The following is a 24,890-nucleotide window of genomic DNA, read 5'->3' as shown; positions in this document are numbered from 1 at the left end:
CTGTATATGTTGCCTGCTTTTTCACCTGCCTACAGGGGAACTCCGGCATGGGTCATAATGAAAGAGTTCAAGAACATTTCCATTTAATAGGAAATGTTTACTCTCCTCACTTTTTACATGTCTAAGCCTTTCCAAAGGACTATTATATAGCAAGTAAAATTAGCCTGTGGGAGTTGATAGGCCTTGGGATTGATTTCCAATTTTCAGACTCAGTTGAAATAACACTACCTCCAAACCACAAGCTAAAGCCACATGAGACGTGCAGTACCTGCTCCATCAGTGTCTGACAGGACCCCTGAACACCCCCAGCACATAGGCAGGTGCCCCAAATGCTGCACGCACAACCTCGGAGCACTATCTGCTCTGTAGGCTGCCTATTACTCAGCTCAGTAACTCCTGGGAGTGGATGTAGCCCCCAACTGAGGGATGAAATGACACAAGGAAAGACTGGCACCTCTAACAGGACTGAAGGTTACCGGATCAAAGATCTAGCCAGTCCAGTATGATGTCTCCAACATCAGCTGACAGAAGATACAGAGGGAGAGCCCAAAAAAACCACTCCCTATATTGCAGTTAACCCCTATACTCTCAAGCCTCAAAAATGTGTGGCTTAGGGACCTCTTTATCCATACTTAGGACTTTTTAATATCATTCTCTCCATTGATCTATCTTCCATGAATTCATGCAGTTGCTCTTTTAACTCAGGCAAACTTTAAGGTCCACAGCAGCCTGCATCCAGGAGGCCCACAGACCTCGTTTTCACCATCTGAAGAACTCTGTATCATCAGCAACTGCACAGCTTCATTAGTGAACTTTGCCCTGATCACTTTTGGGCCGAAGGGAACAGATCCTTCAAACGTCACTGTTTTTTCCTTCCCCATGGAACTGACCACGTATTTCAACTTTGTGCTTATCTTCAGGAAGCTGCTGATCCATGCAAAGGCCACTTTCTCATTACAGCTGCAAAGTTCCTTCAAGAGCATTTGGTAAGGAACTTATAAAACACCACTGGAAAATCTAAGCAAGCCACACAAAACCAGATCATCTCACTGCATGGCTGCTAAGTCCCTTGCAGAGCTCCTACAGACTCGCAACGCCAACTTCCTTCATATATCAAACATGTCTCTCCTTACATCACATTTATCAATGTATCCACTAGCACCATTATTTAGAACAAGCTTTTTGGTTTTAAACTGATTAAGAGATGTTCCCACACGGTGAACATGCCACAAAAAGCTGACTCTGTTTTATGAATAGGAAAACAGACTACAAGGGGAAATGATTTGCCCAGATCAGATACCAAAACCAGAACAATCCCTAGCTGTTTCCCAATTTATCCACAACATATATTATCTTCCACTTCTTCCAGCAAGTTTCCCAGGTGTGTAAAGCAACATAAAAGTATCAGTATTCAAGAGAAGCACAAGCTTTGAAACAGAACCAGAGCAAGCCTGTCTTAGCAGGATAATGATGGTCTGATGTTCATTTCTGCACTTTCAAATTCAAAGGAAACTGTGAATGGAATTCCAGCTTTATTCCTCAGTCAGCTTTTTAAGCTACAAAGAGATCCCCAGAAATCAGTTTTATCCCCAAGATTTCAATTAAAATATTGCCAAATTTTCTTTTTAGTGAGTTCTGACAAAACAAGTGAAAGAAAATGACTTTGTAGCAGGCTACATCAAATGGAGTCTCAATAGCCCACGTAACCCTTCAGAGATGCTCAGAAAAAAGCATGCTAAGCTACAAAGCCAGCTTTTCTTCATTCCTCACCCTACCCATTACTCCAAGCAGTTCAGAAAGTACAGAAGGAGACACAAGAGATAATCAGAGCAGTGATGTCAGCAGTACCTGAATGAGCTATTATGGGAGACCTCTCCTATTGATCCGCTAATAGCCTCTTCAAACAGACCTCACACTCCAGGAACCTGAGAGGGGTGGTAAGAGGGTCCCAGTCAGAAAGCAATTACGTTATCTGGACATGAGCTCACTTGTTTTGCAAGAAGATGGAGCTACTTCTCAGGTCAGTGTGCATCTTGGCTTTTATTCCTCTCAATACAGCTTTGTCCTCTCTGACCAGGTTTTGAGGCCAGACCTTTCAAAAAGCGGGACTCGGCACCAATTCTCAGCAAACTCACGGCACTGCTGCTGTGTGACATGGTACGGCCATACAGTTCGGAAGACAGCTCCCTCCTTCCCAGCTGAAACCTGTCTCAGCTGCGCAGCAAAAGCTGTCAGCTCTGGGCACTTTACTTTGCAGGCTTCTTTTAACGTCTCCTCTTCCATTTCACATCTTCAAAGTTCACATTACAGAGAAGAAAAGCAGTTGTTCCCCTGAAATCCCTGCTTCTGCATCTGTCAGAGACAGACAGTTCTGCAATGCAGTCCGGTATTCCACCCATTCTTGTTCTAAATAAACCAGGACTTATGGCTCCTGCCATTTCCATCAGTCTGACGAACTTATCAACAGCCTCATTTCTGACATCTTCCCACTTCTTCCAGTGTAACACAAAAAAGAAGAGCAATTTTCTCTGAACATCAGAAATTTGGAAGCATTTAGAAGTCCAGAAGATGGCTTTAAGAAAGCTGGCAAGGTTGTGGGAAACAAGCCAGACACCTCTAAATCTCTGGCTCACTTGTTTCCACCTAGAATTTACTCACAAAGTGGGCAGCCTGTTACTGCATCTCCTGCCAATACCTGGCTACAGTCAAACACGCCTGCAATTTAGGAGTATAGGCTTAATTACACTGGTAAATTAAATCATCCATTTTCCCTGGCTCTGGAAGAACGGAAAGCATCTGGTCAAAACATACAGGGTATTGGCTGACACATATTTGCTTTCCAAGCAGTAAAACATATACAGCTTTCCAAAACAACCACTCATGTCACACATAGTACCCGTAAGAGCCTCCTAAAGTATGTAATTTGTGGTGGGACAAGTAAAATGCTTCAGGCTTGTGCACTGGCACTTTCAAAATATATAGTCTAATGCTTTCTCTGTGGCACATGTGCTACCTTTGTGTACACAGCCTACAAGCATCCAGTGGCCCTAGTCGCAATGAAGTCACAAAATTTCTCAAAATAATTCCGTTCTGGTACAAGGACCAGAGGACATCAAATTAAATTACCCCAGGGAACACTCAAAACAGTTGCTCTCTATCCACTCTCCCTATGCTGCCTATGGCTGTACTAAGTTTGGTCAGAGGCCCCCCTCAAACATTTATTTTTCTGGAGGAAGGGCCCTAGTCTCTTCACTCGTTCTTCAAATGGAAGCCAGCCCATACCTTTGATTATTCAGGCTGCCCTTCTTCATATACTTCTTAATTCTGTATTTTTTTCAGGGGGAAACAGAACTGCACTCAACATTCAAGTACGGGTGGATGACGGGCATGGCACAGCAAGGACACCGGCAATAATAACGCTAATTCCTAATATCAGTTGGCTTTTGATCATGAGTATCGAGATGTTTAGAAGTGTTTAACCTCAGATTGTTTCTTCTCATGGGCAAGAAGCACCTCCAGGGCCCACCATCATTTACAGAAAATTCAAACTGCTCGTCCTCCCATGGGACCAGTTCAAGTTTGTCCACACTGAACATCAACCAATTTATCATGCGGTCTCTCACTACTTCCTGCATCACGCCTCAGCTTTGTTTTTAACCTCAACAGCTCAGTATCATCAGCATCACTTATCAGGTGTCAAACCTGTATCCTACCACTTGCTTCTAAGACTCCAGAATTACCGCATTTCACAGTAACGGGCAGAACCTGTCCTGGATAGCATGCTAAACTTAATTAAAAAAATCTGCAAAAAGGTAAAAATAGCAAGTAACAAAATTGAATGACAGTCACAAAATTCCATGTCACTAAACACAAGCTCATGCACTGAGGGGTGGAGGCAATGCACCAAATTATGTAGACACCATCAGCTATTAACACTCAGGAAACCTCTTGGAGTCACAGTGGACCACTCTCTATATCATCAGCCAAACACTCAGAGGCGTCTAAGAAAGAAATATAGTATCAGAAACCCTACTGGGAAGAAGTAGTGAACAACCAGAGAGGCCTTTCTATGCCATGACACAAAGCCACGGTGCTCACGTATTACCCCATCTCAAAGATTACAAGTAGCCTAGAGAAGGGTAGAAGCAAAAATCAGATCTATGGAATATATTCCATAGGAGGCACTAAACATAACTGGCTCTTCAGCCTCAAAAAAAGAAGGAACCTAAAGAAGTATAAAGATAACTGACAGGTGGACATAGAAAAGTTACTCACTAGTTTCTCAAAGGGGATTAAGGAGATGTACATAGAAAAATACCAGTTAAATGAACAGAGGCAAATAAAAACTAAGAGAAGGGAACAGCCTTTCCATGTGTTTTTTACACAAACTATGGAACTCATTATCACAATATGTTAGCGAGATTAAGAATAAAAGCAGGTCCCCAATGGGAAGAAGCAAATTCAGCATCAACGGTCTCACTGACCTTCTGGCACCCTGAGGCATGGGGCCGACACAGAACTAGGGAATCCAGAAAAAAAAAAAAAAGAAGGGAGAACTTTCACCAAAAAAAAGCCCACCACACTGCTTCTTCAAAATAAAAGAATTGGAAGGGGAGGAGAAAAATGAATGGCCAAGACGAACACAATGGAGTGAGCTAAAAAGGACCAAACTTGAGTTTAGCCAAGGAATCTAGAAAGCTCCAAAGTCTGCTGTCTAGAAGCCTACATCCAGGCTGAGCCAAACCAGCACCAACTGACTGCTTGAATGAGAAACTACAAGGAGGTGCATGCACTTGAAATGAGTTCTGCTACACAACAAAGGTCAGAGCGAACTGGCCTTTTCCCATGAGAACAATCATTTATCATATCTACTACCACTGGTTATAAGGCAAATTAGGACTTTACCTTTCAGTGTGGCCCTGCAGATGTTACATGCGGCTAGTAATCTCTTTCTGCATTAGGATAACTCGATTGCATTCTTAAAACTCTGCAACTGGTTAACAAATTATATTAACACGGCAAATTAACAAAAGAAGCAAAGGCTACCAAAGTCAGCTGAAGCTTGGAGTTCAAGGAAGCAGTTGATAGAATACTTTTGGCAAGAACCTAATCAAGTACTGCAGTTTTTAAAGGAAGTAACACACTTGGTCCAGAAAGTGCCAAATTTGGGGGTTTATGACTCCTCACTTTCGTGTCTCCTCTGCATACCAGGGACTTTCTGAGGAGCGCTCATGGGAAGAACTAAAAAGATTCACAAAGGTGTCAAATCTGGGCTCTCCTCAGTGATCTCCTACGCAAAGGCCAGTATTCCTCAGCTCCATTTAACTTTGATATTCCAACTATTAACACAACCTGGCCTGACAGCTTTAAAGTATAAAAGACTTACTGACACCTCTGAAAACCCTTCAGAGAGTGATTTTGTGTTTTGTTTTTTTTAAACACAATCCTAAAGCAGCTTAATATGCTTAAAAACTTAACATGTTAGACTCCTTTCATCCATCATTAAAATGCCAACATACCTGTCACACCTAAAAATACAAGAACAATCATTAATTTATTCTGGTTTTTTGACAGTTATTTTACTGTCATTTCAGAATCATAAACTTAGCCACTCTAACACTTTCCCAGTGGGCTTCATCTCACAAAGTCATGGCATTCAGGAATCTAAACACTCTCTTACAAGACAGGAAGAGGTTATAAAAGCTTCAGTTTTTTAATATTTCCAGTGAGGGATATAGACAGAAATGCAACTTGCAAATTTGGATACCCCCACTTTCTATAAGCATGATTCTTAGTGAGGTTACGCCTACACTTGGCAATTGTGCTAGCAGAGCAGCTGGCTGGTAATCAAGATCTCCCACCTTCACTAGGAGCAAGTTGGCAGGAGCTGGGTCAGTCTGGCACCTGGCCATTGTGCAGAGTGATGGGACTCTGGGAGGGCAGGGGTACCCATCTTCTGCCTAAAAATCTATCCCTCGAGGTTCCTCTTTCCATAGTTATCTAAGAAAACTATCCTTAAACTCTCAATTTCATCACATACTAAGCTCAAGAGACAACGCAGATCCATTTCAGAAATGCTCACATCTCCAGATCTAAGCAGCAAGTGCCCCTTTGTCTGCCATAACCTTATCTTTAGCAAAGGTATTTTTCAGACTACACTTGGATTTGTATCAGAAACCAGACTAGGTGTGTACATGCTGCATTTCAAACGCTCACCCTGGCATAAGTTTCAACAGTGAAGCATCAAGCAGCAGCTTACCACAGCTGAGGTCTCCCCAGGTAGAAACCCACAAGCATCCCAGTTTTGTTCTACAGGAAGAGATCTTTCTTTCTTTATATACACATTTTTTAAAGGAGCTTACTCTGCTGCACTGGAAGCAGTTTTGGAAAGCAGACAGAAAACAGGAACGGCTTTTAAAAGCCAGAATCACGGATTTTTTTAACCCAGGTATTGTTACCACCCTGCACATGACAGCCAGCTTCTGGTCATCACGAAGACCCACGTACGGAGAGCTGCTTGTTTGACTTCCCCTCACTGTAACCCCTGCCACACTCACCTCGCCTGAGTAACTGTATTTCCCTTTCAGGATCTGCCGATATAAGCGGGTGCGGTTGTCATCTTCAAAGGGCATAGTGCCACTCAGGAGAATGTACGAGATAACACCCAGTGCCCACATGTCCACAGAGTTCGTGTACGGCTTCCTGACCAAGATCTCAGGAGCAATGTACTCTGGGGTCCCACATGTGGTTTTCATCAGGCAGTCATCTCCCTTCTTCCGAGCACTTGCCAGTCCAAAGTCCGTAATCATGATTTTGGAATCTGTTCCTGGATGGTAGTACAGCAGATTCTCTGGTTTTAAGTCCCGGTGCGTGATACCCAGAGTATGCAAGTACTTCACACCATCCAATACCATCTGCAGCACACGCGTAGCATCTCTCTCAGTGAAGGAACCTTTAGCGATGATGCGATCAAACAGTTCTCCTCCAGTCGCCAGTTCCATCACCATGTACACACGGTCCTGGGTCTCAAACACCTCAATAAGCTGGATGATATTGGTGTGCCGAACCCGCCGTAGCACACTAAGCTCCGACTCGCACACTTCCCTCCCCTCCCGGTATTTGGTCTCTATCATCTTAATTGCATAGGGCTGCTTGGTAGCCTTGTGTTCCACCCGTACAACACGGCTAAAACTCCCCCTCCCGATCAGGGCTTTAATGTCATACTTGGCTGTCACTCTGGGGTCAAATTTGGCGCGGTATTTAGCCACTTTGTTCTTGCGGGGTTCAGGCTGGTCCACGTGGGCAGGCAGGTGGTTCCCAGGGTACGGGTTAGCGTGACGCGGAGGTGAGGGAGAGCCAGCTTTGATGACAGTCCCACAGTCATCTTTGATGAAATGCTTGTATATGTCATTGTGGCCTGTGTAAGGTTCAACTTTTTTAACCAGGTCTAGCTGCACATCTTTGGGGGGCTCGGGAAGCACTTTGCTTGTCCCACAGCCCATCACTGAATGGCATTAATTCCCTATCAAGGCATTTTCCCAGGGCAGCGTCAGCAGCAACCACATCCGGGGCAATTCCCACATTTGAACCTCAGGAAAAGAATGAAAAGAAACAGATAAACAGGAATCAAGGTAGGAAAGTTTCAAACGGGGAAAAAAATGCAAGTGGTTCACGTCTCAATGGCGCCATGCTACTGCAAACTAAGAGGATTTTCACTGTACAGAGCATGTGCAGTGCTTCGCCGCTTTCATCAACAAGCTAGTGAAGACAGTGCCTACAAAAAAAAGTCATAGTCAGAACAGATGTCTGTGGAAACTACACAGTACCTCTTTTTATTAAGCAGGTTAATGCTCCCAGCTGAGCACTGAATCACAGAGTCACAAAACACTTGAGGTTGGAAGAGACCCCTGGAGGTCTTGTCCAGCATCCATTGCTTAATAAAAATCAAATTAAGGAAAGAGTTGAGCATTTTCCTTAATTTTGTTTCATCTGCTCAACTTCATAAGACAGCAGCCACTCCGAATCTTACAGTCTTGAAACTTCTCACTAGAAACTCCACAAAGTATCTCAGCAACTTGTTCACTTAACAAATCTTCCTAAGATTTTCTTTATATTTAACTGGTACTGGTGTCTTAAACATCTCACTACTTTGCTCACGGGGATCAATGAAAACGAGCAGGAGGCAGGGATTATGGAGACAGAGGCACGCTGTTTTTAAGATGCACTTTCTGCATTCCCTGCAAAAAAGCAGCCCTCATTTAACCAGAGCAGCTTTTAGCTGGCAATTCCCTCACCCTCCAAACCCTAAGAAATCAAGGTGGACTTTGACATCTTTTAACGTCCTGACTCAGCTTTGCTTTCTTTTGCATCTTCAGGTACCAAGTGGCACTTCTGTTTTACCGTATGGAGCTGGGTGTAGGAAGTAGAATTTCTACCAGCTGCTCCAGACTAGAGCAAAGGGAGCTCTTGCTCATCACACTGTATCCCAGCAGAACCAAATCAGCTGCACTTCAGCATGTCTTTAGGTGCCGATTAAAACAATATGACTGGTCAGGAGATGGATCAACTGCCTGTATGTGTTCCAGCAGTTAGCTGAGCAGTTTTAAATTTCTATTCTTTGGCTCAGAGCCCATCAATACAGTGCCTGAGCCTTCACAGAAGGCTACAGAAAAGCCTTTAGCCTTGAAATGCAGTCGTACACCTTACCATCACCGAGCTTATCTTCACTCATTCACCACCTCTTCAAGCAACTATTCAGCACGAACAGCAGAAAGGGAATCCCGGCTAGTCTTCCATGAGGAGAATTACATGGAGAAACAAGAAATGTTTTAGAGGGACACCCAGAAGAAGTTTAGGCTCTACCTCCAACCTGGAAAGAAAACAAGGCACTAGTTAAGATTCAATTTTAAAATCAGGCACCAAAGTAATTTCTCACATAAGACCTTCTGGCAGCACCGTGACGTCAAGCACACCAACCATGCACAAACATGCCTATACAAGGGTGCAAGCAGTAAAAATAAAAAACAACTTCACAGAAAGCTTAACTGACATTTGAATGTCACCAAGGGCTGTCCTGTAATTAGGTGTCCCTTCAGATTAAAGTACCATGCCAAAAAATAAATAAAATACCATAGCTATTCCTGAATAATGCCTCACACAGACAGTTTTCCCCAGCATTATTAAAGCTAGGTTAACAGATAAATGGAATGAGAGCATTAGCAAACAAGGTCATTACAGAGTAACTCCACACAAAGAAAAGCACTTATGTAAAATGTCCCACCCGTAAACAAAACCAATGAGAAGGATCAAACACTGAGCTTGAAAACATTGCATATAAATCCACCGCTGCTAATAACATGAACTGAGATCAGGCATCAACTAACAGTACATCAGGGGCTCGTCCTCAAACACATAAAGGCTCATGACAGTGGAGCCTACAGAACCCAAGCTGCATGCCATGGCCAGCAACAAAACGCGTAACTCCACGTCAGCACAGGTGGAAATGCTCCTGTGTAATAATCACCAGGAGTCTGGGAGAAGGAACTAACGCATTAGAGAAATGAAGCATTACAAGTACCCTCTGAGCAGGAAATCACATACTCAGCAGGTGCCAAACTATTTGAGAGGACAGCACACGCCTGAGCTGCGGTCGTTAAGTGGTGAGAAGGAACACTGGGTTCATGCTTCAACTCCTGCCCACTCCTCTCCTTGGACAGCCAGCCCGTTGCACCCCACAGCTCTGCAGGGCAACACATCAGCTCCTGCTGATTCAGGAGCCTCCTCCACCTCTCTGAAAATATCAGGGCCTGAGTGGTTTCATACCTGAGGGTGTCCCCATGCATGAGGGGTGTCAGCCACCTCACTAACCCACCCAAGGCCTAGCAACCCTTCTACCACTAATTAAATATCTCACGACTTGAAGCTATTTAATTTTGCTTTTTTCTACGAGATGCCAGTACGGAAATTTGAAGAGACGAGCTCTTAACTGCATAAGAAATGTTCACACACAGCAACCTTCAAATAACACCTATGCCAACACAGCATAATGGGGAAAAAAGGCCTGAAAGCACCTTACCTAAAGGTTTTACTAATAAATTTTAAAGTGTACCTTATTGCCTGACATAAGCCTGGCATTACCAGTCGCTTGGCTGGCAGTGTGAGCCTTGGGCAGGTTTCTGAGGGGAAACCCGGGGCTGGGGCTGCTGCGGCGCTCCAGGCGGCCGCACCAGAGCCGCTGGCAAGCCAGAATCGGTCGAACCACCCGGGATTTCCAAAACTCTGATTGTTTTTCATAACTTAACCCGAACTAGACCGTTTCCCCCCATCCCTTCCAGGGAGAGGACCCAGGGCCGGGCCAGTGCCGGTAGCTCGTCCCGCAGGCCAGGGAAGCACCGCACCCGGCCCGGCCCGGCGAGGGGACGGGACGCTCCGGGAGGCGGTGAGGGCCTCCCTCCCCGGCCCGGCCCGGCCCGGCCCGCCCGTGCCCGCGGCGCAGCGCCCCGGGGCAGCGGCAGGGCCGAGGCGCCGGGGCCCGCCGACGCTCGCGCCTCCCGGGCCGCACCGCTGCCGCGCCGCGGGGCCGAGCCGCCAACGCCCCGAGAGGAAGAAGGAGGGAGGGACAGCCGGAGACGGGGCTGGGCTGCCCTGCCCTGCCCGCCCCGCCCCGACGGAGCGGGAGGGAGCGGAGCGGAGCGGAGCGGGCGGCCCCGGGCGACGACCAGTCCCGCACTCACCTGGGCCCGCTCCGGCCCGCGGCTCGGCGCCGCCTCGTGACGTCATCCCCGAGCGCCGGAGACGCCCGAAGGGGGGCGGGGACATCGCGATTGGCGGAGGCCGTGGGCGGGGCCGAGGTGGTGGGCGGGGCCTCGGCGGGGTGGGGAGGCGGTGCTATTCCGCCGTCCCGCGTTCTACCGCCTCCTGCCGGGGCCGCCGGGAACACCCACCCCGGGGCCGGGCCCGCCCCGCCTCCGGACCCCCTCAGCCCCCACCGGCCCCGGGATCCCCTCAGCCCCAGGGGCTCCGGGACCCCCTCAGCCCCACAGGCCCCTGGATTCCCCTCAGCTCCATGGGTCCCAGGAGCCCCCACAGGCCCTGGGACCCCCCTCAGCCCCACAGGGCCCAAGAGCCCGCTCAGCCTCTGTGGGTCCCAGGACCCCCTCAGCCCCACGGGCTGAGCAGGAGGCCCCCTGCCAGGCACGGTGTTCCCGTTCCCCGCGCTCCTGCCTCCGAGGGGCGGCCGTGGTGACCCGCTGCCCGAGGAGGGAGAACTCCTCGCCTCCTTTTTAGAGCCAAACCCAGCCCAAACCGATCCCCAGCGGCGCCTGGGAGTGGTGCTCCCACCGAGCGGCTCCGAGGGCTCCCCGCTGGGCTGCGGGGCTCTGGAAAAACACTCCCTTTGCAAGAAAATCGCCCGGAAGCATCGGCCCTTTTCCTTGGCAGGGAAAACCGGGTCCCTGTGGGCTAGCTCTTGTGCACAACAGAATAACGAGGCACAGTCCTTTCTCCTTTCTTTTCCCCAGCTACTAAGTGCCACAAAACCCGCAAAGCTTGCTTGGTAACTGCTGGTGGACTTTCTTCCTCATACCCTTTCCCCATCCTTAAACCAAACACTCCACATTTCAGCCCTAGATGACCTGAAAGCAGCGGGACGAGGGATGACACCTTCTTGCGGAGATGCTGACGGCGCCTCTTTCTCTGGGGAAGATACAAACGCGATACTGTCGGGCTTGTTTTCCAGCCTGGCTGTCACGTCATTCCAGACGTGGCTTGGGTGGAGAGGGGCTATTTTCACACTCCTACCGCTCTTTTAAAAATAGCTGGTTTTATTTTAACACTCCTGGGCTCTTTGGCTGTTTAAAATGCTTAGTAAGTCATACCATAATAAAAGTTATACCTGCTGATGCATGCTATTGTCATCAGCTTCTTTCCCATGTAATTCCAGATAAGGTACGGAGATGTGTGACAGGTCTGAGATGGGGCTGCTTGGGCTGTACTCAGCAGATCTGGTGAGTTGTACAGTTTCCTGCAAGCAAAATTAACCGGTTCTTGTTGTCCCACACAGTAATGGTGCTGCTGGTACATTTTCAGCCCTATAACCCCCCATTTTCTTTCTGGAGATATTTCCACAGCCACACGTCCCCCGCACTGTCTCTGGGAGGTGGCTTAGCCTGTGCCCAACATGTAAAACCTTGCATGTGTCCCTATTAAAGTTGATCCCGTTATTTTAGGCTGTTTCTCAAGGTCATCCCAACTTGGTGCCACCAGCAAATTAAAAAGCGTGCATCTCTCCTTGTCAGCCCGGCTGCAACGGATGGGCGTACAGCAGTGGGCTGCCTCACCTTGGCCACAGCTGCTCAGACAGGGATAGCTGCTCCTGAAGGATGGGTCTCCCTCAGGGTTTTGCATCTTCCATTAGTCACTTCCTCACAGCTTTGTTTCCTGCCCAGCTCATGAGAACATCAAATGAGGCAGCTACAGGTCCATCACCACTGCTAATTGTCAGCGCAAAAATGTCAAAGAGCCAACACATATTGAACTCTTGGGCCAGAACCATGGAATTCTGAGAACTTCAATCAGAGTGGCTCTTTCTTGTATTATTTATGCTGTGGTAGTGCTCCGAGACCCACCAGAGCCAAGAGAGCGTCACACCAGACATCCACGCGAAGCCAACATATCCGCCCAGCAAACTACCCAGGGACGAGGCCGGGAAGGACCCATAGCTCACTGCAGAAGGTCTGGGGGAAGTGTGAAACCTGTGACGGAGCGTGAGAGCAGGCAGGGATCTCAGAGAACCCTCCTCTCAGCTATGTGATCCACTGCCTGCTGGTTTGGGCACCCGATTTGAGTTTGGGGTCAGTGTCAGTTGATCCCTGAAACCTGTTATTCAATCTAGAGTCATTTCTCCAGCAAGAAATGTTTCATGACCAGGGTAAGCATCTTGCTGCTGCGGGTGCTGGCTGCAGGCCGCAAAGCTCCGAGCGCCAGGGAGGCTCTGCAGCCTCTCACCCCGCTGTCAACAGGCTGTCTTCTTCTTTCTTCATTGACTTTCACCTGGTTCTGCCTCCTCCCTTCCAAGATGTTTCTCTCCTGAGAGAGGAGCCTCACCCTGCTCCTCTTTGCTTGCCCCTTCAGAAATCCTCTGCCAGCTCTCACCCCCCCAGGACTCACAGCCTGCCTCCAGCGCTGTGGGAAGGATTCAGCCCATCAAGGCAGGGATCTCTACAAAGAAGCAGCAGCACAGGTGGCCCCGCAGCCTGGCTGCTCCCTCCTGGCAACCAGCATCCCTCTGCAAGGATGGGTTCCCCTTAGGGTTTTGCATCTCCAGTTCTCCTGTGGAAGCTGCTAAAGGTAGGCTGGGACCACTGGATACTCAGAGAGGTGGAGAATCCTCCCTCCTTGGAGATGCACAGCTCCCCTGGAGGCAAACTCTGCTTGGAAGCAGGAGCTCGGACGAGAGCCTTCCGGAGCTCCCTTTGCATCCAACACCTGCCTGCAGCACTGCCATCCGAATCTGGAGTCTCACTGGGGTGCAATGACCTGTAGTTTCCTGTGGAGGGATGGAAACGGCCAACACCACCTCCAGCATCCCCCACACCCCCAAGCTGCCTGGGACATTGCTGCACATCCAGGGCATGGGGCAATGTGGGGAGCCTGGGGCTTCCTCCTGTGCTGGGCCATAGGAAGCCAGAAGAGGAGGAGAACGGGGTCCCTCATCTGCCATCGAATGGACACATGGCAAAGCGGGAAACCTGGATTTCCTTTGAGCCACATCCTAGCCCCATGTGGCGGTGAGCCCATGCCTCAGCGGCCATGCCGGGCCAGAGCTCAAGGTTGTCCTGGCAAGGATGAGCAGAGGTCGGAGAGGGAGGATGTTCAATTAAAGCTGCTTAAAAAAGAAATCCAACTTTCCATATGCCTCTTTGAAAAAAAAAAAAACCCAAAGCTGAGCGCAGACGGGGTGCCAGGCTGGGGGCTGAGTGCGGCCCCAGCGGCAGAGGTGACTCCGGCTCAGCCGTTCCTGCTGCATCCAATCTGTTGGGGACTGAAGTTGCCTTTTGGCATTTCCTTATGGAAAGTTGGACATTTGGCTCAGCAGAAATCCCCGCGTGAGCTCGGACGGTGGCCAGCCCTGTGACACAGTGTCCTCCAGGCTACACACGGCTCCTGACACTCCCTCTGCCCTGGCATGCTGGGGTGCCAGCGATGCTGGAGGCAGCTCTGCCCGGCAAGGCTGGTGCCCGGGTGTGCTCCTCCTCTGGGACACCAGATTGGGACGGTGGCATTGGGGACTGTGTGAGAGCAAGGAGCTGTCCCATCTCCACTGGTGGCCCCGGCACAGCTTCAGCCCATCCTGTTGGAGAAACCCAAGTGCATTCTCACAGACGAGGAGTCGTTCCCCAGCCGGCACCTTCGCCAGGAGGAATTTCCCTGGGCAAAGGAATGGAGGATTCATCCACCGCGTGGCGGAGGCAGCAGGTGGTGTGGCCGGGAGGTTGGCCCTCGTGTCGCCGTGCCACGTGTGCCATCCCGCTCACACAGCTGCCTAGAATAGTGTCACCATCTGGTTCCAGCTGCCTGGGGACACAAGGGCCTCCCCGGCCCCTTCTGCGATTACAAAAAGTGAATTCAAACATCAACTCAACCTAACTCGGCCTTCCTTTATCCCCTTTTCTTTTTTTTTTTTTTTTTTTTTAATAATTCAGGTTTGTCTCTTAGAAAAGAGAGGGAGATAATGTCTGCAGAGCATTTAATCTGCTGCCCAAAGAACAGCAGAGAGCAAATTAGGATCTACTCCAATTAATTTGCCTTGATGGGCAAAATCTGGAGAGCGGCCATATCTGGGAATTAAGAACAAAAGCGGGGAGTGTAAAGTAGGTCGCTGGAGTTTCATAACCGGAGCGATGGGTTTTCACAGCACGCCGGGTGCTCAGAGGTGCCCAGTGCTGGGGCCACTGGTCCCTGACCCCCCCGTCCAGCAACCACGGGTTTCAGCCTGGGCAGTTGCTTTAAGATGCTGGCCAGCATGCAGGGAGCCAGCTGTCCAGTTTTAGGGGCAAGAACGAGGATGTCCCTTCCCACAGCGGGACACGGCTGCAGGACTGTCCTGAACCCTAGAACCCAACAGGAGGATGGACACTGGCTGCTTGTCCTGATTTTGGAGCACCCAGAGAGCTTTCCCCAGGGTTGGCATGCCCATCCTTGCTATCATGCTGCCATTCCCAGCCTTACAGGCACCTCCTTGCAGGAGGACTAGGGGTGACACGGTGACAGTGGGCTTAGGGCAGTGCTCTGCTATGGACCCTTGCACCATGGGGTGTCACCAAGCAGCGATGACCCACAGGCCCATCCTAGCCTGTCATCCCCAATTCCCAGCCCCGGCTCCCTGGAACCGTCAGTGCCTGCAGGCTGTGCAGTGACATACTCTGGTGTCACATATGGTGACACCTTCCAGCTGCAGGACATGTGTGGTAGCACAGCCAAGGGGGCGGGCCATGGGTGGTGACATGCGCTGGTGCACAGGACACGTGGTGACATAGCCAAGGGTGTGGGACACGTGCGGTGACGTCTTCCAGGGCACAGGACATGTGCGGCGCGTCTTTCTGCCTGCAGGATCAAACGCCCAGAGTGTTTGGTGGGTGTTTGCGGATCTTCCCAAACACCCACAAGCTCCCAGCTGGATTGAAGTGGCGTGGTTTGTTGCATGCCGGTGTCACCATTGCAGTGACGGCCTGGCAGAGCACGGCTTTGGTGGCCCTCTAGCTCCCCGGCCACCTCCCGCCACGCCGGTGGAGGACGATGGGGAGCAGCCCGTGGTGGCGAGCCCACCGCTCCTGGCCCCGCAGAGGTGCCAGCAAGGCGACAGGCGCTGCGCGGTGCGTGGCTGGCGCCTGTCTGGCGTTTATCCTCTTAGCCACCCTGCGAGGATCCAGCACTAATTCACCCTTAAACACCGGATTGTCAGGAACTGGAAAGGAAAGAATCGGCAGATTATCCCCCCGAGGCTGGCGTTAAACATGGGGAGCGGCAGCTGCCGGCCAAGGAGAGCCGGGACAGCATTTTGCCCCATGTCCTGTGGGGGACCTGGCCCTGGGCTCGGCGCCATCCCCCAGCAAAGGCTGCAGGCAGCCTGTCCCTGCTCCTCTCCAGGTGATGTTTTGTGTGTGTCCCCCCAAGCCAGCTCCAGGCTGGTTAATGAAATAAACAGCATGAAATAAACATGGGATTCCCCCATAAAGCTGAAGGGTTGGCAGCGACAGCTCAGCCCCCCAGGATGCACCATGGCACAACAAGCCGGGCAGCATTTCCCGGTCCTGGATGCTGGCAGGTGACCGGAGCAGCCACAGTGACATCCCAGAGGTCAGGGATCACATGTTTAAGTGACCAGACCTCACAGGAAGAGGTTTTGCAATGAAACGAGCAATAATTTTCCCTGGCTCAATGAGGACAGCAGTAATTAAGCTTCTTGCTTGCACACTGATGACTTTCAGACACGGGCCAGCGTGCAAACACTTCCCTGGACCAAAACCACAACCGTGCCCCGTGACCAGCTGCGGGGGTGTTTCTGGGGCAGCCTTGAAGTCACCCCAGGAATCAAAGACACTGCAGCAACTCACTGTTCATGGCACGTAGCTGCTTTTCTCATCGCTCCTGCTTGCAGCTGAGCCTTGCACGGTCCATGGTGTGGCGGCACGCATGTTGGCTGGAGGATTTTGGCGGTCAGGGTGCTGTTGCCTTTACCAAGCATGATGGTGTCCCACGTGCTGGCCAGATCTACCCACTGCCGCTGCCGGGAGCCTTGGGGCCGTGCCAGTGAGGAGCCCTTGATCTATGCAATAGATGGGGTGGCCCATTTGCAATTTTAATGTCCCTTTATGTGGTGGGTGAGGGGAGATGGCTGTTCCCTGGAGAGCAGGGAGGTCACCTTGCCCACCCGCGTCTAGGGGAACTGGTTTGCCATGATGGGCTTTAGTATGCTAGGAAAAAAAATCTGAAGTTTGCAGCATAACAGCAACAGGGATGGGAATAACAGCATCTTCCATTGATTGTCACAAGTTTAACCACGTTAAACTCTAGCACATCAGCTTGGTTTAACCTCAGCGAGTCCCACTTGGACCTGGATGAGAGCTTCGGTTCCCTGGTTTTTCACCTAGGTCATCTCGTCTGTCCTGGTTTTGGCTGGGAGACAGTTAATTTTCTTCCTAGTAGCTGGTATAGTGCTGTGTTTTGGATTTAGGATGAGAATAATGTTGATAACACACTGATGTTTTAGTTGTTGCTAAGTAGGGCTTACACTAGTCAAGGACTTTTCAGCTTCCCATGCCCTGCCAGGTGCACAAGAAGCTGGGAGGGGGCACAGCCAGGACAGCTGACCCAGACTGGCCAAAGGGCTATTCCACACCCTACGAAGTCACGCCCAGTATATAAACTGGGGGAGTTGGCCAGGGGGCAGCAATCGCTGCTTGGGGACAGGCTGGGCGTAGGTCAGGGGGTGATGAGCAGTTGCGTCACTTGGTTTTCCTGGGTTTTGTTTCTCTTACTCTCATTGTTTTCCTTTTCATTACATCATCATCATCAATCATCATCATTATTATTATTATTATTATTATTTCAATTTTTAAACTGTTCTTATCTCAACCCATGAGCTTTCTTTCTTACTTTTCCTCTTCAGATTCTCTCCCCCATCCCACTGGGGTGGGAGGGTGAGTGAGCGGCTGTGTGGTGCTGAGTTGTTGACTGGGGCTAAACCATGACATTGTCTAAAAAAGCCCTCCTCTTTTCCCTGCAACCCCCAATTTCCTTGATGACCATTAAGAGGACCAAATATAGCAGGACCAAAATAAAAGGGATGGAAAATGGGTTTCTTTCAGAAAATTGTCTGATGTTGCTGGAGTTACCCATCAGAGGACAAGGTATCAGCTGCCGAAAAGAAAAAAAGAGAAATACATGGACTGTGTTTTCCTAAGATGCCCTTTAAAATAAATAAACCATTTGACCCATCTCTAAAGGGAATATCCTTTATGCCTAGCCCTGAAAAGCAGCTGTCAGGTGACGGCAGGGCGGTGGGAATCCCCAGTCCAGCCCTCCCTGGGGCCATTGGGGTCCTGTGGGCTGCCCAGCATGGCTGCAGGCGATGCGCCGGGGGGGCAGAGCCACAGAGCCCCCCAGTGACCCTCCCTGGGGGCCGGTCCAGGGAGCATCTCCCCTCCAATCCCTGGAGCAAACCCAGAGCTTGGGAAGAATGTGAGGGGCATCCCACGGCAGAGAGACAGAAGAAATGTAAAAGTGTCTTTTAATATAAATATAAATCCATCTGAAGGGCTGCAGGAGAGGACCGTGCCCTGCAAGGGATGCCCGGGGGGAAGATGGGCTCAGCAGGGACCGCGGGTGCCAGTGCCCGGCCAGCACCAGGGGACTGACCCGGGGCATCGGCTGGGCACCCCATGGGCGGGCAGGGCTAGAGCCGAGGCACCAGCAGCGGTAGGGCCAGCAGGGCCAGGAGCCGGGGGCGTGGGGGGGTGGCCGAGCCCCGCAGCGTGGCCTGGTTGGTCTCGGCGGCTGGCGAGCCACCAGTGCTGGCCAGGCGTCCCCGGGCGCTGCACAGCTCCTGCAGGTTCCCCTGGAACTGGATCTTGCGGGACTCCTGGCGCAGTGATTCCCAGATGGCAGCCGCTTCCTCCGGGCAGCTAGACAGCACCTTGCTGGCGCAGGCGTGGAAGTCGTCCCAGGACCTGGGAAGACAGGCAGGAGTGAGGAGGACGGCTGGTGGCAGGTCACCCGGCTGTCCCAGCAGCTCCCGCAGGGACAGGGACACTCACTTGCAGATGGTGTCTAGCTCCTGCGCCTCCTCGCCGCCCTCCTCCCGCTGCCGCCGGACACTCTGGGCCATGCTGTCCCCCAGGCTGATGAGGCAGCCGGCGAAGCCCTGGTAGATGGTGTCACACTTCCCCGCCATGCTGACGGACTCCTGGCTCACAGCTGCGGGGAACAGGAGAGATGGACCTGAGCCCCTGCGGACCCCCCTGACAGCCATTGCCCGCCCAGCCCAGAGACGCATGGGGTGCGGGTGTCACTGGGTGGGGGTGACACTGGGCTCTGAAATGTGGCAAGGGGCTGGCACCCCGTTCCGCATCCCACCAGACCCCCGGTGTCCTCTCCCCAGGTGCTCAGAGTGAACTTTCACTCCTGGTCCAGGAGCCCGATGTGGCACGATGCGATGACCCTGCAAGTGATGCTGCCATTAGCCGCAGGGGAAGAGCTGTGTGCCGGCCGCTTCGCCTCAGGCCTCCCAGGCTCTCCCCAGAGCCATCTGTCCTGGCTTTTATCCCCTAACAGCAAAGATTAATTTGTTACTACAACAGAAAAAAAAAACAAAAGCAAAGGCTCAGCAAGCTGGAGTCCCTGCTCCTACTGCAGCGGGAGGGAAAGGGACAGGGGAAGGGGAAAGGGTAAGGAGAATGAGAAAGGAGAAAGGAGAAGGGGGAATGAGGGAAAGGGAGAGGGGAATGAGGGAAGGGGGAAGGGGAAAGAGGAAAAGGGAAAGGGAAAGAGGGAAGGGTAAAGGAGAAGGTGGAAGGGGAAGGGGAAAGGGGGAAGGAGAAAGGAAAGGAGAAAGAGGAAGGGGAAAGAGGGAAGAGAAAAGGGAAGGAAAAGCACGAAAGGAAGAGGCAAAAGTGCAACTCTGCCTGCTTCACCCTGAAAGTCCCAATTCCCTGCTCTGCTCCGCAAGGGATGAACCACCAGGAGCGGCTGAACCCCAGTGCCAGCCACGGGACGGTGGGTGACAGGGTGTGTTGGGGATGACCACGAGTGCCATCCACAGCTGGGGTGAAGCCCAGAAGGAGCCGGTGTGTGGCTGGGTCACAGGGAAATGCTGCACAGTTGGCTCGGCTCTGCCCTGGGGGTCCCGCAGGGCCACGTCACGGGAGGTGCGAGGCTTTGGGAAGTGCCATGGGTGTGCGCCTGGGAGCTCGCTAAGCTGAGGATGCTAAAAAGGCATGAGGACAGTCCCAGAGGGGTCCCCCGTGGGAAGATGACCCCAGAAGCAGTCGAAAGTTGCCCAGCGCCTGCCAGGGCAGCCAGGATGTCTCCAGGGAGCCGTGTGCCGTGCCGCTGGCATCCCATGCCTGTGCCCCTGGAACAAGGCCCTGAGCAAAGTGGCTGCGGCTGAGACTAGTGCCGGGGCAAGCCTGAAACCTCAGCCAGTCACGGGGCACAGAGGGCATTCGCGATGAGAAACCCCGCAAACACATCACCAAGGAAAGTCTCAGATTGATGGCAGCCACGTGGGTGACAAATATCACAGGTATCAGTAGAGAAAAGTGGGATCTGTTGCTCTTTTGACCCAGCCGGGCAACAAGTGCGTCTCCCACCAGCCCAGGGACACACTGGGAAATGCCTTCCCTTGGCCACCTGGTCCCTGCCGCAGGCTGGGTTTTGGCCTCCTGGGCTCCTCTAACGCCTGGCCCAAGCCCTCCCTTCCTCCCAGCTCCCTTGGCACCAGGCTGGGCAGGGCAGGCAAGGAAGGAGAAACAAGGAGGGAAAATCACCTCTGCTACCCTGCTGCAAAACCAGGTGGGAAAAACCTGCCCTCGGCTGCGTCAGGGAGAGAGCCCCAAGGGAAAGGTGGGGAGGGGGCCCAGGGTGCTGCAGGGCATCGCTGGCTCCAAGCGAGCGCTGACGCAGCCGTCCTGCTTCTGGGGAAGGGCCTGAATCATCCACCCCCTGAGCCCAAAAACTGCCCCAGGCTTGGCAGTCCCCATCCTCCACCCTCCTTGCAGCGCCGGACCAGCTTAGCCCCGGGCTCCTGCATCCCTCTTTGGGGCAGGGATGCCACTGGGTACTGCTGCGCCCAGAGCTGGATGGTGTCCTCCTTCGGCTCTGGGAGGAGTGGGAGAGCGTGGAGGTGGCACGTTGGTGCCGGATATGCCGGACAAGCGTTCCCCAGCGGGCAGGATGCCCTCCGGTCCCCTGGTGAAGGAGGGCAGGCAGGGGAAGCCACCAGGAGCACGGGGTCGGCTTGGGGCACTGCTGCGGGCTGGAGCGCCGGAGCCTGGGGACTGTCCCTGTCTGAGCAAAGGCACCCCTGGGCAGTGCTGCAAACCCACTTTCCTCCTTGCCCGGCACTGCAGGACAGGACGACAGCGGATCGCTGAGCCTCGGGGCAACCGGGCACCCCGCTCCCCGCAGCTGGAGAGGGTAGGGGCGCCGAGGTGGCCGGGGGTCCCGCCCCCACCCGCCCGCCTCCCCCAGGTCCCGGGGACACTCACCGAGGTGCAGGAGCAGCGGGCACACGACGCCCAGCAGCCGCCAGCAGCCGCAGCCCATGGTGCGGACCCCGCCGCCGCCGCCGCCGCCGTGTGCTCCGCGCCCCGCCGCCCCGGCAGCCTCGGCCCCCGGCCCCGCCCGGCCCCGCCCCCAGACCCTGCGGCCCCGCCCCCAGACCCTGCGAGCCCAGCGGCCGCTTCGGCTGCGGAAAGGGGAATTCGGCCTCCTTGCTGGGGCGGGCAGAGCACCGCCGCCATCCCTGACAAAGCCTCCCCCGGAGGGAAAGACGCCTGCGCCCGCCGGGGCTCGCACACCATCGCTCAAGCAGGGAGTTGGGAAAATCCGGGAAAAGAAAGGGCATCCCAGCCCTCTGATGACATGTCCTCCGAGACATTTCACGTGCTCCAGGACTGCTTCCAAAGGCCATGCACTATTCCCTCTCTGGCACAACAGCAGCTCCCCGCTTTTTTTTTTTTTTTTCTCAAAAAGTTGTTTATTGAATTGTTCCTAATGTTATTTCAAAAAAAAAAAAAAATTCAAAATTTAAGATAAAAAGAAAAACCCTGGTGTAAAATCAAAACTAACGTCTGAACCATGGACATGCTCTGATGCACAACAGAAGCGATAGCCCCCAGGGGCTCTCACAGCTTGCTGCTGCCTGACCATCCCGACCCAGAGCACCTCCTCAGGTCACTCCAGAGGCACGCATGTGCAGACCCCCTGCCCAAACCTGCCTGCACCACGCAGGATGGGGCTGTGCACCCCACTGCAGTGGCAGTGGGGATCTGGAGTCAATGAAACTTCCCTCCTGCTCAGCTGATGTCCTCCCAGCTACTCAACCCACCAGGGAGGAGTTTGAGTCCTTGACTAAGATACAGGTGCTAGTTTCTGGCACCAAGGAGCACATGTCCCTGGCAGCCCCCTTGCTCAGGGCTCAGAGTGCACCTCCCTTCTCCTCTGCTCATGGCAGCAGATGCCAAACTAAAGGGGTAAGAAATCCACCAGCTTCTGCTGAATGCAACTTGGACTGCCAGTCAGGCCTCAGGGACGGATGGGCAGGTGAAGAAGAGACTTAATTTTCTCAAAAAGAGGCTATTTAGGAAAATAAGCCAAGTGAGCGTTCAGTGACTATTTGGGACTATACACAGATGGCGTTTGCCTTAGAGACATCACACACATGTTGATAGATTTCCTGGCAAGAGCTCTTAACACAAGCCATACGTGGTTAGTAACTACTGGATCTGCTGGGTGGGCTTCCATGGAGCAGCCCACAAGACAGCCAGGTCCTCCTAGGTCATGCCGGGGGTGACCAGGCCCTGGAGCATGATCATGAGGCGACGGGCAGGCTTGCTCAGTGTGTTGTGGGGTTCCACCTGGAGGAACTGGAAGAGCTTCTGCCGCACCTGGTTCATGACTGACCCCATGTGGTCTCGGGTGATGGGGTCGCTGTGGTCCAGGTGCATCACTGCTTCCTCCAAGTAACTGAAGGAGAGAGACCAGGGTTAGAACCAAACCCAACATGCAATCCCAGTCTGATTCAGTTCATTTTAGTACTGAAGATGTACAATTCTGCTCCCTCACCCACCCAAAGTCAGTGCAGTACGTTCAGTCATCAGAAAATAAACGTTACTGACTCATAGCAGAGTCCACCTATCCCTTCTTCAACATGTAAGGGCAGCCTATAGATTTTCCAGCCTGCAGTACATGCAACACAACCTGGCTGCCTGAACCAAGCAAGCACAACAGCAAGCTAGAACTGCCCGCAGAGCTGGAGGTGGCACTTGGCCACAGGCCATGCCTGGTCACAGCTCTGTAGATATTTTCTTTGACGCCTTTTTAGCATAAACAGAATTAGTCACTTATTAGACAGTAAAAATCCTCAGCAGTGAGGCTTATTTCATGTAGCGATATATTTAAGGTCTTCTTCCAATATGTCTATCTAGGAAGGGGTGGAGGAAGAGCAAGAATTTTACCAACAAGCCATTCTGAAGTTCAGATGAGCCATAAACTTCAAAGCTACAGCCTGACAGTAAGGCAATGTGGTCACTGAAAAAGGTTTTCACTAACAGACCAGCTTGAACTTCACAGCAGCAACTTTAACTGATTACCAGCTCATCTATAACCTAAAGCTCTTTTTCAGTTTTTCTAGCTTGCTTAATCCCTACTCCTAACTTGAGTTAAAAACTCCATTTAAGCCATTTTTCCATACAAGCCATGGTTAAAACCTGCAGGTACCTTAATGAGTTAGGTTTTTAGGAGAGATAACAGGGTTTTGACTCACTCACTAAAAATGTTCATGGCAAGTATCAGCACAGTCACTATTTTGTCACACGAGCTTTGCTTAGAACATCTAACAGACATTACTTCCAGTAGCTCCTGCTGCCACCTCCCACTGAGCCTGTCTGGCAGTCACGACAAGAAACCGCCGACACAAAGTCCAGCAACAGGTTAAGATTTGAGGACAAAGAAAAGTTGCTCTGGATATTAAGCTATCCAGGAAACATGGCACTACCCCTCCTTTTACCTCCACACGAGAATTGTTCCTTGGTTAAAGGAGATCACTGCACAGGACTGCATATAATATTTACAGACTACAATCCAGGAGGTAACAGCTGGGTACCCCTTCTCCTACTACCTCTGGACAGCAAAGCTTTCCGTGGCCATGCCTACATCTTTTTCCAAGTCATTGCTAGTTGTTCACACACCAGTAACAGGCTACAGAAGTTCCAACCTTCATCGAAGCACCACCTTCCACTTCCAGGCAGTGAATTTAAAGCCAGAGTGAGGAACAGGTCTGTACAGGTTCAGACCCAGTGCTCTGATCATACTCACTTCAACTTCAGTTCCGTACGAGTACCCAAATCCGAGGAGAGCTGCTGAATGAGAGAGAGCAGCACAGGCTGGGACAGCGGGCACGGATGCTGTCCGAATACTTGCTGCGTATCCACCGTCTCACAGACATACAGGACCAGGTTGAGATCAGCTGCTGTTAGAGCCTGCAAGGAAGACACAGCTAGAAACGCAGAGGAAACAACAGGCAGGTGAGGGACCCAGGACAGAGGCACGAGGCCGCCCACTGCCTTGGGGCAGCTGAATGGCTCGCCAGCCTCCTCTGGAAGAAGTCTCTGCAAACCCTGCTGTACATGCAAGCAGGACCGTGTTTAGGCTCTCAGTCTATGCTCAGAGGACACCTGTGTCTGTTCTAAGCTGAACAGACCACAGCCAGCCAGAGGGGAGCAAGTTACAACTAGCAGCACAGGGCAGAGTTATTTGCATCCCCTGCCAGCCCAGCGGCACAGCATTGCTATTATTCCCAGGGGAGTTTGTCTGCAGCAGCTCAGATGGATCTGCCTATATATTCAAAGGCAAAGGCAAGGTCAGGCCCCAGCTGGTAGATCTGCCTGGAGAGGCTTATGAAGCTGTTGCTCTTCAGGGGTGCACCATGTGCCACCGCTGATGGCAAAACGCTCTGGCTTACTGGAGCACTGACAGTGTCCTGACAAGGCATGGGCAGGGAAGAAGGAACTCAATTGCAATCAAATCATGGAATTGGTATGACTCTGGCTCAACCTGCATGAGAGCTGCTGCTTGAGCAGTCTGCTGCCACAGGTCTTTTCAGGCAACTC

The 24,890-nt window shown here is 51.8% G+C and overlaps 3 protein-coding genes across 6 annotated transcripts in view; all 3 read right to left on the bottom strand.

Annotated features, from left to right (window-relative positions):
* PSKH1 (protein serine kinase H1) overlaps positions 1-10,822 on the bottom strand; it is a 39,519-nt gene extending 28,697 nt beyond the window's left edge. For 2 of the 3 annotated variants that reach the window (XM_082320029.1, XM_082320031.1), the window contains exons 1-3: positions 10,734-10,822; positions 8,707-8,869; positions 6,558-7,589 (exon numbers count right to left, since the gene is read on the bottom strand). In XM_082320029.1, the coding sequence (XP_082176155.1) occupies positions 6,558-7,502 (945 nt within the window). In that variant the 5' untranslated portion in view covers positions 7,503-7,589; positions 8,707-8,869; positions 10,734-10,822. Of the gene's footprint in view, positions 1-6,557; positions 7,590-8,706; positions 8,870-10,108; positions 10,416-10,733 lie in introns of those variants that run through there. The other variant, XM_082320030.1, reaches the window with a different exon arrangement.
* A 7,460-nt stretch (positions 10,823-18,282) lies between these two features.
* On the bottom strand, positions 18,283-21,364 carry NRN1L (neuritin 1 like). Its single transcript, XM_082320040.1, has 3 exons — positions 21,267-21,364; positions 18,816-18,975; positions 18,283-18,728 (listed from the first exon to the last, which is right to left on the bottom strand). Exons 1-3 carry the CDS (start codon positions 21,322-21,324, stop codon positions 18,455-18,457), a joined length of 492 nt encoding a protein of 163 aa, XP_082176166.1. The 5' UTR covers positions 21,325-21,364; the 3' UTR covers positions 18,283-18,454.
* Positions 21,365-21,612: 248 nt separating this feature from the next.
* EDC4 (enhancer of mRNA decapping 4) overlaps positions 21,613-24,890 on the bottom strand; it is a 38,716-nt gene continuing 35,438 nt past the window's right edge. Inside the window, exons 27-28 of one of the 2 annotated variants that reach the window (XM_082319981.1) lie at positions 24,097-24,260; positions 21,613-22,746 (exon numbers count right to left, since the gene is read on the bottom strand). In XM_082319981.1, coding sequence (XP_082176107.1) covers positions 22,554-22,746; positions 24,097-24,260 — 357 coding nt within the window. In that variant the 3' untranslated portion in view covers positions 21,613-22,553. The remainder of the gene's footprint in view (positions 22,747-24,096; positions 24,261-24,890) is intronic. The other variant, XM_082319980.1, reaches the window with a different exon arrangement.

Source organism: Platalea leucorodia (genome assembly GCF_965183815.1).
Source record: "Platalea leucorodia genome assembly, chromosome: 8".
NCBI lineage: Eukaryota > Metazoa > Chordata > Aves > Pelecaniformes > Threskiornithidae > Platalea > Platalea leucorodia.
Note: the sequence above shows the minus strand (reverse complement) of the source record. Positions and strands in the feature narration are given on the sequence as shown.

Excerpts from the sequence above, each read along its gene's own strand:
- NRN1L (XM_082320040.1), bottom strand. The coding sequence starts at position 21,324 with ATGGGCTGCGGCTGCTGGCGGCTGCTGGGCGTCGTGTGCCCGCTGCTC. Across the intron at positions 18,976-21,266 it reads CCCGCTGCTCCTGCACCTCG|CTGTGAGCCAGGAGTCCGTC; the intron begins GTGAGTGTCCCC and ends TGTTCCCCGCAG. Across the intron at positions 18,729-18,815 it reads GAGCTAGACACCATCTGCAA|GTCCTGGGACGACTTCCACG; the intron begins GTGAGTGTCCCT and ends CTGTCTTCCCAG.